Source organism: Triturus cristatus, chromosome 4_1 (genome assembly GCF_964204655.1).
Source record: "Triturus cristatus chromosome 4_1, aTriCri1.1, whole genome shotgun sequence".
Lineage (NCBI taxonomy): Eukaryota > Metazoa > Chordata > Amphibia > Caudata > Salamandridae > Triturus > Triturus cristatus.
Genome location: NC_140585.1, coordinates 1,286,925,308 through 1,286,940,199, shown reverse-complemented (window position 1 = coordinate 1,286,940,199; position 14,892 = coordinate 1,286,925,308). Strand labels below are relative to the sequence as shown.

The following is a 14,892-nucleotide window of genomic DNA, read 5'->3' as shown; positions in this document are numbered from 1 at the left end:
GGTGCCGCAATTATTCCATCTATTACTTTACTTTTGCTATAATCGTGGCACCCGCGCTTTACTTTTAATGTTAACATTTAAAACGCTTTCTTGCTAGTTGAATACCTCCGGGCCGTTGTACTTAATCTGTGATGATTTTACACTGTGTTCCTTTCCACGCACAAGTATGCACCCACTTGGCTCTCAGGCATTTTGGTCACGGTCTCTTGGGTTGATGCTTTTAATCTGTGATTACATTAATGTGTGCTCACCCGACCCTACTTTCCAGCATGTTTTGATCCACACAGTGTATAATGTTCACCGTAGATCTTTTAGCTGGGTTGTCGGTATTTCAGATTGACATTAGTTTTGTTTTTCATCTTGGTTTGCTTTGTTTTATCTCATGTTCCAAACAGTTTACCTTGTTTTGGTTGCTGGTGGGGTGGGACTAAATATCCCATAATTCATTGCTAGATGGATTCCGATTGGCTAATTGGTTTCTAGCGAATCTTAGCCTATCCTATTTAAAGCAAGCAGCTCAACTGACACACCATTTGGAGCCTGTGAATCGTGGCCATATTTGTGGCTGTGTGGCTATAGCTCCGTGTGTTGCTAGTAAGGAGTTAACATTTAAATGCTTTGTACCGTGTGCTTTATTTCCTCTCTGCTGTATTATTGAGATTTACGGATTGTTACTCTTATAAGCTCCTACGAGGTTTGGAAATTTCCTGTCTGCTTGGTTTAGGAGGCACTCTTCGTTACCAGCTCGGGGACCTGCAGCTGCGCGGCAGGAATCATTAGACACACTGGCTGGAGAGTCAGCTGCTCCTCCACGTCGCCCAATTTTTAGTCTGCTGCCCACAGCCTCACGATAAAGCCACCACCACCCCACCCCACCTCCAATACACCGAAGGGTACTCACGACGCCCCCTCTCCTCGGTGTCCTCCGTTGGCACGGCCATGGGGGTGACCACACCAGATCTCGGCCTCATCACCTCATGGAAGTCGGTGACAACCGGTGCAGTAGGCGCAGCGGCACCCTTGAACAAGGCAGGCCTCCCTGTTCCCCTCAGCTGACACGGCAGGCTCCGCCGCCTGACTGTAAGAGATCTACCGTCCCCTCCTGACCCACAGACCACTCACTACAGACCTAGTGTGTGGAAAGATGAGCGGCCGCCAGCCCACGTGGACTGCCCTGCCTGTTACAACAGGGCAGGCAGGATCCGTGCTCCCGGGTAACCCGCTCATTATCTCTGCCCTCTCCACCCGGTTCTTTCTGATACCGGGATGACCGGTAAATCTGGGCGGCGCTGGGGGAGGCAGAGTTAACCAGGATTAAAAGTGGGACCCTTTACTAATAAAGAATTATTGGGGGAGAACACTCCCTCTTTTCATTCCCCTTCATTATTTCTAGTTTAACACCAGATATCCGACCCCACTTTCAGTAGCCTAACTCTCTGGGTCAAGTGTACGAGGTGCACCTGGTAATTCTAAGTGGACTGTAAGTAACTCCTTCCACCGGCCCCATTGGATCCAAGTAGGCACTCCTAAACAAGGCCTCAGAGCTCCACTCTCAGCTGTCTAACTCAATCACTCCCGAGGCGCCCCATCCCCCCCCCCCCCCCCTCCTCCGCACTTCAGTGTTATCACTTCACCAGCTCTGCAGGCTAGCAGTTATCAAATTGTCAGTCTAATGGCCAAGCCGTGTTACCTTACTCCATCAATTCTCTCTTCTACCTTAATCTAAAGCATATACATTGCCAATCACTCGCCGCGTCGATTAGTACCAGGGCATCCTTCACACTGTCTGTTTCACCTTCGTTGCTGGGGCTTTAGTGACAGTGAATGACTGCTGTGGGTGGTGGTGAATACAGTCCACAGTGGAAGCGCCACACCACTGCCTGTCCACATGTGCCAAACATACTGATAACGAACCCAAGCAACTGGGCATTATGCATGGCTGCTCAAAACTGGCACTTCACAAATGTAAAATGACCCGGGCGGGGTATTGCCATATTCACCGGTTTAGAGTCGGTGTCGTCTGCCTTTGGTCTCTGCATAGGACATTGAAACCCCATTCAATTCATGGGTTTTTTACGATGCCCTATGCAAGAAGCCTCTGACCCTGGAAACGGAGATAACATTTCTCTTCATAAAGTCGGAAGTAAGTGTATTATTGCAGGGGGCAAATATTTATTGGACAAGTGGTTTCTCCCTAAAAAAACGTCTGTGTATGGGGGGGAATCCTCAGTTTTTGCATTATGGGACGACCGATAACTTGTGCAAGGGAGGAAGGAAGTTACCCTTGTAAATTACATGATTTTTTTGTATTTCTATGCTTTTGGCCAATAATATTTCAGACTGAGTGTCACTTAAGAAAATACTCCTGCTTATTTACGTCAGCAGGCACCCTGCAGCTAGTGATCTATAAACATAAACTCCACATAAGAATAAACATAAAGCTGGTGGGTGCGCCTGACGTTCCCTGCCCCCTCTAGAGATCAGGGCGACCCCTCGTCCTAATCTCGCTGTCCTACATAATGCAGTCATTGACCATTTTAAGAAAGGCTCGCTCTCATGTTAAGCAGCTCTGTCGTTCTGCTCTCGTATCTTATCACGGAGTCTCCTGGCAGCCTTCCAAGTGCCTGGAACACATGCATGCTCGTTATGTAATTAATTTGTGTTTCGTGCATTTCTCGTTTTAATGGCATGACTAATTGATTCCCCTTTTCATCATACAGCAAAGAACTCAATTATGGCGGAAAGAGCTCCTTGGCTGATTTTTCATTTCTTTTCTCTAGAGAGAGAGCTTCCTTCTGGTTACTGGGAAGAACCTGGTAGAACACTCTCCATTACCCTGATGGAACATTTGATTCCCAAATGATGGAATTGGAGGAGAGGTCAGTTCTTGTATCCCCAAGGACTTGTTGACCAATCCTGCAAGTTCACCTGTGTCCATTGGCATCTTGGAAGATTTACCTCCTTCCTAAATTTCTCCATTATGGTCAGAAGATGGGACTCTCACTGTTGAAGGGGAACAAAAAGGCTTTCAATCACTTGCCTGGGTCAGAGCTGTAGAAGATATTGTCGAAGATGAAGCTTTCAGATAAGAGGGGCTAAAAGCTTCCTTGGCTGCTTTTGACATAGCTTTATTTATTTATTTATTTATTTATTTAAAAGCCTGAAATAGATGAAAGGGACTTGTAGGAAAGCTGCTGCTGGGAACCTCTGCTCGCAGATAAAAAAAATAAAAAAATTGAAGAAATTGCGCTCCTGATGTGCGATTGCTTTCAGTGTAGTGCTGAAACAGATACTAAAGGCCACTTGCACAGTAACCCAGTAACCCTGAGTCACCGTTTTTATTACTGATGTCGGTGAAGGAAATAGGTTAACAGGGTCGTAGTCTTTATCAGGATCTTGCGGCGACAACTGTTGTAAGGTGGGGGGACGAAAACAGCAGCCATGGCCCCCAGGGGGAGGATAGCGGAGGCTACGGGATAAGCCAGGCTTGACAAAGGCAAAACCCCGGGAGAAGCAGAAGTGGGGCTGTCTGTCCGCCGTGGCTGAGAGAGAGGGAGAGCACTTTGCTCTCATGCTTGTGTGTGCTGTCACTGGGAAACGCGGTGTCCAACCAACAGAATAGTGGTTGCTCGAAGAGTACATACAGTCGGACAGCAACCCAGGTAGACCTTTTGTGCTACAAATTGCAGCAGTGCAAGTTTGGGGAGCTGCTGGACACACACTGTAAACAATGGAATGCAGATAAAACTGAGGAAGTGAAGCTGGTATGCAACCTAGTGCTTGTAGACACAAGCCGCACCGACTAATACCAGCTGCTTCTGCGCCTACCAGCAATACGTTGCGACCCCCAAGGCCCAACCTTACTCCACTTCCTGCACTTGCACTGGTCAACCTTCTGTTGCTCCTGCCACGTGTGCTGTGAGCCGTTCTGCAGGGGTCCTCTTCGCTGCACTGCTTACAGAGCAAGCTGGAATACAGTGGGAAAGCATAGGGTACATCGGCTTCCAACATAGCCTGTTTTGCGGGCAGGGGCCAGGTCCTGATGACTTCTAGTGACCGGTTGTTGACTTACGGCACCCGCGGAGAGCCACTGTCCCCCTGGGCTCGCTTTCTCTCCCACACCTCTCTGCAGGCATCGATTGGCTAACCCTCAACCTCTCCAGTAAGCTTTTCTTAAAATGCTGTTAGCTGAATTAATAATTTTGATGGTCACTGCAGGGCAATTAATCTAGTTTCACTGAAGAAAAGAAGAACTTGTTTGTCAGACTCTCCATTTGAGGGTTATGTAAGTGCTATGTATAAAATCTTCTTTCACGAGAAGCTGAGTTCTCTGAAACATGACAATATGAATGTCCTATACAGACCATGGCAGACCAGTTATTAATCGCAATCCGGAAGATATGAAGTAACGTTGGACGATCAGATGCAGCCATGATAAAAATCAATATGTAGTTGATAAAAAAGCAAGCTATGTCCACAAAGATGGTATTTGCTCCACAAAAAGGTGACTACTGCGGGGCAGGAGGCACTGTAGACACTCTGTACCTGGATTTCTCTGGGCTGACTCATGTGGAAACGCCTTAACAGCACTGAAAACCTTCCTGATCACATGGTTTGTATCTGTAGAACAGGAGTGCTGTTTATTTAACACTCATGGTGAGACAGACCGAGACATATGGCTATAGTTGGAGTAATTACTTCACCAAATGGGCATTAGCTACGTTGTGCCAAGCGTCTTTTGGGGCTGTTGGATACCTATTGTGTGTCCACAGTGTATGGGGTCACTTGGGTTTCTAGGAACTAGTGGTCAACCACAAGCATTACATATGTGGAGGAGAGGAGTCTCCTGCTGTTTTGCTGGGGTCCAACTAAAGGGCATTCAAGCAAATTGCTTTGCACAAGAACCTTACATAAGCCAAAATTTCCACCATTCTAAGAATTATCCAAAGCATTTTTTATGTGCAGGGGGACTATCAAAATGGTCACCTGAAGTTATTTAAAGCTTGTTGGGTGATTTCTGTTCATATAGTTCTCAGATATTGAATAGAAGTGGAATTGCACCACAAGACCACCAGGGCCATCACCCCCCCACACAGTGAGATGTGTATCTGCTACATAAGCCCAAGAACTTCCCACAGATGAAAGGATGAGAACGTTTAGCACCGTGAGCACTACAAGGTCTTTATACATGTTTTGTATACAGAGAACATCTTTTTAAGTTGCAACGTCAACGCCTAGTACAATTGCATATCTGTAGGCAGTCCGTTCATTACAGTCCTAGTTCTTGCTAATGCTTCATTTGAATGTTCTTGTTTACAGACAAGCGTCCGTCAAACACTTCTCCACTAGTCCCTCAATTTTTACCATGCTTGTTTTAATGTGCTTAAATATTGCATTTTCATATCTGCTAGTTGGAAACAATTCTTCACCTTAAATGTCTTGCTTATGAAACCAGCAAACAACACAGAACAGGAAGGCTTTTAATAGACCCAACTGTTTTTCTTTCATCCTTACCACTGTCAGAAATGTGAAGCATTATCTCTCATTCCCCCTCTGTGCAGGGATGCTTCTTATGGCCCTTTCTCATCTTCCTGTGACCAAATGCTACTTTGAAACTTTCTTTCGTTTTGCAGCATTTTTATTAGTTAAAGTTTTATTATTGTCAGACTGATTGGCTTTGCCACTGTTCATGTTTTCCAGTTTTCCATGCCTCCTAGATTGTGACATGTCCTTTTGGGTGTTTTCTGTAACAGCTCCACATATTGAAGATTTAGTGATGCTTCCAACTCCTGTGCTGCGTTTGTTAAATGTGTTGGATGAACGCTGCCTGCAAATTGAGGAAGAATATGAAGGTAAGTGCCGTTTACAGTGCATATTAAAATAATGTTTTGTACTAGGTTTTTTAAAAGGTTATTATTTTTATTAGAGTGCAGCGATCCTTCAGAAATGGGATGTCTGTCATTTTAAGAATGAATGCTTCATACGTGATTCCTGATCCTTTACCTTAATTTTAAATACTTAAGAAGCCATATCTTATCTCCATGGAACCTTGGTTAACCTAGAGCCTTGTCTGTAACCCTCTGATGACCTGAACAAATCTGGATATGGTCAGGTGGGTAAACCTCCTACTTAACATACTTGGACGAATGGCCCTATTTAAAATGAAGTCTCCCCAGGTTCTTCTGTCCTGCAAAACGCCCCCCTCATTTCTGCACTTGGTTTGAGCGTCTTCTGACAGATATGACCTTCTTTTGGGATAATAACTCCCTGGGGATCCTCTTCCAAACATTTATGCAATTCACATATGAGGGACAGTCAGGGCTGACATATTTTACTACTAAGCATTCCAAATCCAGGCAAATTACGACTTGCTATTCGGAGATCAGGAAGACCCTGCATTTCGACTTGAGGTGTCTGCTTGACTGGCAACACATTGAAGGACTGCTGTATGGAAGCCCTGTTCCCAAATTAGTCCCAGAGGTCACTTGTGGGCCTGTTCTATGTTGGCGATCAGCCCTCAGGTGGATCCAGTGGGATTGTAAACCGACACAGGAAACCCCCCTGTGACACAGTACATGGCTTCTGCAAACTACCAAACTGGAAAGATATGGCTGCTGGGACCTCATCGGCATCTCCAACTTGGGCAATGTGTTAAGTGGTTCACAGGTCAAATCCTATGTGCAGTTACAGGCAGACTTTACGCTTCACAAATCCCAATTCTGCAAATTCTTAGTTAAACCATGTCTTGATGACTCACCAGCCTCCTCTAAGCACCCTCACAAAATACAACCCCCTCGAATCCAAAGTCATGTTTGGCCCTTTGGGTCGGGGAGCCATCTAAACCCTATATCGATCATTGATTGTCAACGTTCTTTACACCTTTAAAGCATAAAAGAACGATGTTTGGCTGGGTGGGTCCCGTTGATGAAAGCGACTGGCGAGGCATTGAAATGGGTCAAAAAGATTCGGCCATATCCTCACGTCTACGTCTCTTTGCTCTAAAGCAGCTGCACATTCCTCTTTACTTCGACTCCTTGCGAAGATGGGCATGTCTTCAGCAGTGCCACATCTGAGATGCACTAGTGAGGACTAATTTTATATTAACTGGCTTGGGAATGCCTTCATTGCATACTTAAGGTCCAGGATCTTCTCTACACTCTCCAGGATAATCGTGCCCAATTGATTGTTCACTTCACATTGCCCTGCTGGGTATTCTGGATGACCAAAGGGGAGCTTATGTTTTTGGGCATTGGCATTACACCGGTTAAATGTGCCCTTGTGAGTCACTGGAGATCCACCCAAACCCCAACTCGGGCCAAATGGAGGACATCAATGGACTGGTGCTCCATAATGGAGGAACCGGGGTGCACTGCACAGGGTTACCCGCATAAGCAATAAAAGATCTGGAAGTTGGTGACTTTACAATAACATACTTGTACGTTAATTGTTGTGCTTTGGCCCGGTATCTATCTGATCTGCCATTGTTCTTTGCTGTTACCTCAAAATGAATATTCCCTCAGACTGCCTAGGTATTCTCCAACATATCCCGTAGGCAGAAATGGAAGTGGTCAAACTAATTCTGTCCAGAGATGGACAAAGCCAGGAAACGTCCATAAACTGTTTCTGCATTCCTCAGAGACCATAACATGGGTAACCCCGAGCGTAGTAGCGCTACGCGTAGCTACGCGAAGTGCACTTCGCACTACGTGAGATACGCGTAGCATTACGCGAACTGCGTAGTACGCTGTTCGCGATGATTGCACAGTGCCGGATGCTTGTCCGCACTGTGCAATCGTTGCAAACGGCATCTTGCACAGTGCAAGCGGTCGTTTTCTGCCGCTCGAGTAGATTTTTACTCGAACGGCAGCTTTCTCAACGCAGACTGGTAGTTTCTCATCGCGAGCAGTCGCGAGCATATGCGACCACTCGCAATGAGAAACCTGACCTCCCCGCGTTGAGAATCTCGCCGGTAGGTTTATTTTCCACGCTCGCGATCGGCAACTTGATGTTGCTGATCGCGAACGAGGAAAAAGTCTCGCCGGGATGTCATTTTGCTCGCGGTCGCATTTTGATGTGGGGTCTACAGCAATATAAATTCGTTGAGCAGCCTCGTTGTTGCCTTTAAATGGATTACCTCAGCACAATACAAGATAATTTGTGTTTTTAAAAATATCCAATATCCACGTGGTACTGCTTTAGTCCTACTAAGTATAGTGCTTCCACAGTTCAATTTGAAAAACAAATGCTTAATAAAGCCAGATTTTTAAAATTACAGCGACTGTGGATTCATCCCATTTGGAAGGCAAACCAATCCAAGAGATATCTTACTATGACCACCTTATCTGACATAACTGGTAGGCCTCCAGAGGGCACCTGTAACTAATATATGGTCTTGTTTTTGAGCTGGCCAGTTTTCTTTCCGATTGAAGTCAGTGGAGAGAGCCACACTAACTAACCACCTTGAGATATATATGAAGTGGCATGTAAGGGTAATTGCAGAATTGGTAACTCTGTATTAGAACATTCATGTTTGGAAGTATGACTAACAGTATTCTTATCTGGTACAGAATCCGCATTCTGTTGAGTTTGTAGGTACGGTGTGCCCATCATGGTAGGACAGGGACATCGAAGTAAGTGTCCAAATCCTTGGCACACGACAGATCAGTTCAGACTTAATACATGTACCACTAGAGACTGTCTTACAACCTGTCAATTGCTAATGGACCGAAGACTTAATGGCTGACAAACTATCATTCATCTTCTTAAGAAATGTCTCAAACCTCTTTTTAATCCTTTCCCATAAACTTTCCATAAAAAGCTTGAGTTAAATTAATTGGGGTTACATTTTTTTGTTCAAAGCTTTGGACTTCATGCAAGTCTTCAGTGTTATTTCCCTTGGTGCAATTACAGAATTCACTGCCCCCTCAGTTCAGACTACTACTCCTGTGCAGTTATGCTTTCTGCTCCATGGGATGTGAAGGCATCTTTAATTATGTGTCTGCAATGCGAGATGCCTCCAAACGCCTGGCTCTGAGATCTCTCCGTAGTTCCCCTGGCATAATTCCAGAATTTACTGCCCCTTGTGTGCAGCGATGTGTCGATGAGCATAGCATTTTGGAGCAGGTGTGTGAAGGTTGCATCTCTTCGACCCAAGCAAAAATTTGGAACAGGAGGAGAGAGGTAAGGGGAAGAACTGGGGGCGATAGTTTCTGCTCCATGGTCATCCCTGTACAAGAACTGGCTTAATCCTAGCAGGAGATCTATTAAGTGATGGGGCATTACTGCCCTCCTGTAAAGAGGCAGATGTGGTGCTGATTCACAGAGGCCAGAGAGCAAGTGCAGCCTATGAAAGACCCATTATCTGTGAAGAACTGATGGTATGTAGAAATTTTATTAAGATGTGTTGATCTATGTCCTGGTGATCTTGCATAAAGAAGACAATTTGTTTTTTGATGTACAGTTTTAAAAGGCCAATAGTATTGTAACTTGGGCAACAGAGAGCATTACATTACTTATATATCTGATAGAGACATCTAGCCGCAGATTCCTTAACTTAGAACCAGGCGTCAGACGGGATCTGGAAATTTTTTGCAGCAGCACCTCTGCGCGCCGGGGGATGGCGCCACACGACCCCGCCCTGACTTCGTCCGAGTGCAATGCAGAACCGGAGTAAGCAGTTCCTCTGGCCTGTTTTCAGGCCCCTTTTGATGCTGTTTGCGTCTGGACCAGTGTGCGATACCTTTGGGCTTTAAGACGTGTGCCTCCTGTTCTCAGCAAATGTCCGCGACAAACCCACCCCTTATCTGCATGTGGTGCCTGGGCGAACACCGCGACTCGACGGATTGCGACGCCTGCCAACAACTCAAGCCAAAGTCTCGGCGGGAGCCCCGGATGAAGCTACTTTCGGCTCACCTGTCCCAGTCGAATTCGTCACGGCCCCCGGCCTCCTCTTCGGCGGCACGTTCCGGTAGCAGAGGGTTCCGCTTGCGGCGTCGGTCGCCGTCTGGTTCCCGTGTGCTTCGCTCGCACGTCCCTGGTAAGGCCTGGCACCGAGGTCATCGACCTCCCTTCCTCCTGTTGTAGGGGGCACTAGTTCCCGGACTTCTCCGGACGTGCGCCCCAGAGAGTCTGCCCTCCCCTATCCGCCATTTCCTGGCACGGGGGCGACTCTGATCCAGATGACAGCTTATGCCGCGGCCTTGCAGGCCTCCCTTGAGTCCCCTCCTCTCCCTGGGGCATCCTCGGAACCCCTGCTGTGTGCGGTGTCTCCGGTGGACTCGCCGGTGGGTTCGGCCCCGGCGCAGACTGAGCACCTTGCCCCAGGTGATGGAGGTATGGCGTCGTCCGGGCGCAGCCCAGCTGGGTCCCCCTCTTCGGCCTATAGCACCCCTAAAGCGTCGCATAGTCCAGTGGTGCTCCCTGTGGCGTCGCAGGTGGTCGCTGGTACTCGCAGCTAGTCTCAGAATCCCCATCGGCCCACCGGACAGGCGGCTGCCTTTTCAGAGGCTGAGCCGGCGCCGTAGACTTGCCTCTCCGGCTCCGTTCCTTACTTCAGAACCGGAGCCTGTTGTGGTCGGGGCCGAGTTGGCGCCGGACGAGGACGCCCTGGCGCAGTCTCCACGCCAGGTCGTTGACTCCTCTCTGGGAGGTCGGCGTCGGATCATCGACTCCTCTCCGGAGGTCTCTGGGGACAGTTCGGCGTCACCCCGATGTCCGTTGATGCCGGATCCGTCCTTGCCTCTCCCACCCCCTCTCCCCCATGGAGTTTGTGCCTCCGGCGGACTCTCCGCCTCCCCAAGAGCCCCTTAAGGAACCTCATTTGTCCATGGGGCTTCCTCCCTTTGGACATTAGTCTGCTCCTCCTTTTTTCGGACAATCCCCTTGGAGTGGGCGGCTCAACTGACAGCCCTCACCCACGGATGAGTTACACTCCCCTCCTCGGAGGGCTACTGATGCTGGTGTGGGCTTTGTGAGGGTTCTTTCTATGGCCGTCCGCATTCTGTGTATGCAGCCCCCTTCAGTTCCCCTGCCTGTTGACCTCCTGATGGATGTTCTCCACCACGGTTCGGGGAATGTGGAGCCGCTTCTGCCTTTCGAAGCCTCCCTTTATGATGCCCTTCTGGGGACCTGGGCTCGGCCGGCGTCTGGTGGCTCGTTCCATCATGCACTGCCACCGCCCTGCTCCGAACGATCCGGTTTGCTTGTTTGTTCATCCGCACGTCCAGGGGCTCGTTCTGCAAGCTGCTTTTCCTTCCTAGCCTCCGCTGTTGCTTCTTCCCTCCCGGGAGTCTAGATGGCTGAGCCATGGGGTCGTAATATTTTCGACTCCACTAGCGACTCTTCGCTCCCTCAATACTGTGTGTGTGTTGGCTCGGGCTACTTCTGCCCTTTAGGACTCTGCCGAGTCTTATCTCTTCGACCTCTGAGGGTGCTCGTGCTGACCTCCTCCGTCATATCCGTGACTGACGTGACCTGGCAGAATTTACTATCCAGTCGGCCCTGGATACCTCAGACTCCTTAGGCCGGGTTATGGACGGTTCTGTTGCATTACGCCGCCATGCTTCGTTGCGGGATGGCGTCTTCCCGGAGAATATTCGGGAGTGCCTTGTTGACCTGCCTTTTGATGGGGTCCTTTTGTTCAATACCCACGCCGATACAGCGCCTTCTGTGGATTACCCTAAGAGGTGTTCCCCTGTGTTTCTTTTTTCTTTTGGGGCGTGATATACCCCTGGTGAGGTACCTGTATGCTTTTGTGTAGCTCTGCGCCAGGCGGGCGTGGAGGTCTCTTGGGCTCCTCCCGGCCCCTGGCGTCCTTATCTTAAAGTTTGGGGTGGTGTTTCGTGTTGTGCCTGCCTCCCGCAGGCCACAGGTTCCGCCTTGCTTGCGCCTTGTGTGTGTTTCATACTCCTCTTCTAGGGATTTTTTCCTTGTTGCTGAATGTTCTTCAGCCATTGTCCCTTGGGACATCTTTTAAAGTGTGTTTCAACACTCTTCTTCCGAGGCTGCCACCCTGCCGCGGGTGCTTTAGGCGAGTTCCTGCTACAGTGCCCGCAGCTGCGTTGGTCTCGTGGATCGCCCTTTCTATATATATACCCGCATGCTGATGACCACTGGTCCTCTATACCCGTTTTTCGGGGAGCAGTTGGGTGCCTTGTGCTCAGGGTTGCCATCGTTCTACACGGCGGCTTTTTTCTTTGGCACGTTTTATTGTACACTTTGGTGTTTGGCACAAGGGTTCATATTGGTTCCGCTCCTTGGGGTGAGACTCCTCTTCTGGATGCTCTTCTTCTTGGGGGTCTTGTCTAACCCGTTCATGTACTAAACAGTCCCTCTCTTCTGTGGGGGTGCTTATATCCTCCTAGTCGGAGGTGGTGGTTCTGGAGATCTGAGGTTGTTCCTGGTTCCTTTAGGCACCTTCGGTGACTCGGATGACACACCCTTCGGATGTGTCTTTTTTACTTCAGGTTTCACCCTTATCTAAGTCTGGTGTGCCTGCGGGACAGTTCCTTTTCTGGGGGTCGTCCCGTGGCGCCCTGCCTCTGTCTCTCTTTGGGTGCGTTCTTTCCCTTGGCCTTCGAGTTGCCTTGAGTCCCTTAATCGTCTTCGCCACGCATTTTGCTTTGTCTCTGTAGCTGTCTGCTACGTGCATGTTCCTCGTTGTGGTTCGCCTCGGTGTGCCTCAGCGGGTTGCTGTCCAACCCTGTCGCTTTCCTGTGACTGAGTATGGCACTTGGCGTGTCTAGTGTTTCACGCCTACGCTTCTGGGACGTTGCTCAGTCCCTTCCTCTTGCCCTCCGCTGCCTGTCCGGCCTCCCTTGCGTAGGCCCGCCGGGTAGGCTCGGGTTCTGTCACTCCATGTTGTCCTCAGGATCTGGGTTGGTGACAACTTAGCAGCCATTGGGCTCTGGGAGTAGTTCTTCTTCCTTCCCTCATTATGAACTCTCTCTTCTTTTCTGGGATTGTGGTTTAGTGCCGTTATTTCATCCCGTTTTCACACGGGTGAGGTCTCGTGCCCTTCTGGTTGTCTTGTGCTGCCTTTGCCTCCCATTGTCTTTTGCTCTTCCGAGCTGCTTGGTCTGCTGATTGGCTGCACCGCCACAGCTTTCCCCATTGTCGGTCACCCTGTTGCCGGCTCGGTGCTGTCAGGCACTTTCTGTTCTGTTGCAGACCCACCTTCCCCTTGGGGTATGGCTGTGGTATCTATTCTAAGTTAAGGAATCTGCGGCTAGATGTCTCTATCAGATGTACGAGTTACTTACCTTCGGTAACGATGTATCTGGTAGAGACGTTGTCTAGCCGCAGATTCCTTAACGCACACCCAACCTTCCCGTTCTGCGAGGACCTTTCCAGGTGGGGTTCTCCACCTTGCCTCCTTTCAGTTGGCACTGGTCTTTTTTCCAGGGTGCTCAAGTCTGACCCTCTCAGACTTTGCCTTCTGCAACCGCCTCCCTCTGGGTGGCTTCTCTTCCTGTGGAGTGGTGCTTTTCGCTTTCGCCTTCAACGGGAGATTCATTCTTCACTTTCTCTGCATTCCTCCACTATGGTCCCTCCAGTGTGGGGTCTTCTCCTGTTCTTTTCCCTAACTCCCTCCATCGATTTAGGGTTTCTGTTCTCCTCTGCAGTCGCCTCTTTTGGGGTCTATTGGGCTGTGCCTCGGTCCTTCGATCTCTACAGGGGAATGCGCCATTCCTTGTAATTTCACCTCACAGTGGATTGTTGTTCTTCCTGTGCACCGCCCTTGTTGGCCGGCAGAGTTCTGCATTGTAATGGCAGCCTTCCTGTTGTCTATCAGGACATTCTTGCCTTGTTACTCAGCCTCTGGGGAGGCTTGTTGGGTTGTTTCTCAGAGCGGTGCTCTGCCCTTACTACTTTTTTTTTTCGTGTACAGTGTCTAACACTGTCCTTTATGATGATGGTATGCACCATCCTATTTCTTTGTTTTACGGATTTTTCCTCCTTCGCACACTGTTCCCATACTTTCACAGTTTTGTTGGTAGCTCCGCGTTGTGCCGCGGAAATGTTTCTCAGAAGAAAACTGACGTCAGCGCTCCGGGAGGGACTTATATGACCTCGCTGACGTCACATCCATGGGCGACGTCAGGGTGGGGTCGTGTGGCGCCGCCCCCCCGGTGCGCAGAGTTGCTGCTGCTGCAAAAAACAAATCGGATCCAGTCTGACGCCTGGGGATAATTCTAAGTTAAGGAATCTGCGGCTAGACAACATCTCTACCAGATACATCGTTACAGAAGGTAAGTAACTCGTACATTACAAACCTTAATGGATAAAATCACTTTTAGTGGTGCCCAATTTTTACACTGAAAGGGAATTCAGGTCCTACTATTTTACCTGCCATTTTCTCAGAGCGAAGTGTTTCGTAGTTGGCGCATCCCAGTGTAATGAAAGAGGGTTTTAGATGTAGTTGAGGGCCTGTGTATGATTTAAGCCTGAACCGAAGTAGGGCAAATTTGAGCACTGTGCCTAGCATTAAGTAACAAGTTACGTTTTTGTAAGATGGAGAGTGCAGGGAGCCAGTCAAAATTAGAAGTTTTGAGACCTTGGTATGGAAGAAGTGGGTGGTTCCGCATTAGTGACTGATAAGGTGCCGATAGGTGGGATGTTCCTTCCTAAAGAGATGTACTTTGGTAAAGAAAGAAAAATGTTTACTGCTATACCATTCATTCTCGTATGGACTGATCGTGTTAGAGGTAGGACTGTCTGGTTTTCTGTATCAAATCTGATCGACAAATTTTGGAGGTCTGGCATATCCAGTTTTCGGAATTGGGACTGATTGTAGAGGACCTAATTGGCTGATGTTTTGGGATCAGAAACACTATCCACGTTCTAATAGCAGATGTTTTTTTATCTTTGGCAGTCTTGAACCCAGTAGCAAAT

At 48.6% G+C, this 14,892-nt stretch overlaps 1 protein-coding gene across 1 annotated transcript in view; it reads left to right on the top strand.

Moving 5' to 3' along the window:
* UHMK1 (U2AF homology motif kinase 1) overlaps positions 1–14,892 on the top strand; it is a 117,972-nt gene that overhangs the window by 91,143 nt on the left and 11,937 nt on the right. Inside the window, exon 6 of the mRNA XM_085654799.1 lies at positions 5,754–5,852. Within this exon, the coding sequence (XP_085510925.1) occupies positions 5,754–5,852 (99 nt within the window). The remainder of the gene's footprint in view (positions 1–5,753; positions 5,853–14,892) is intronic.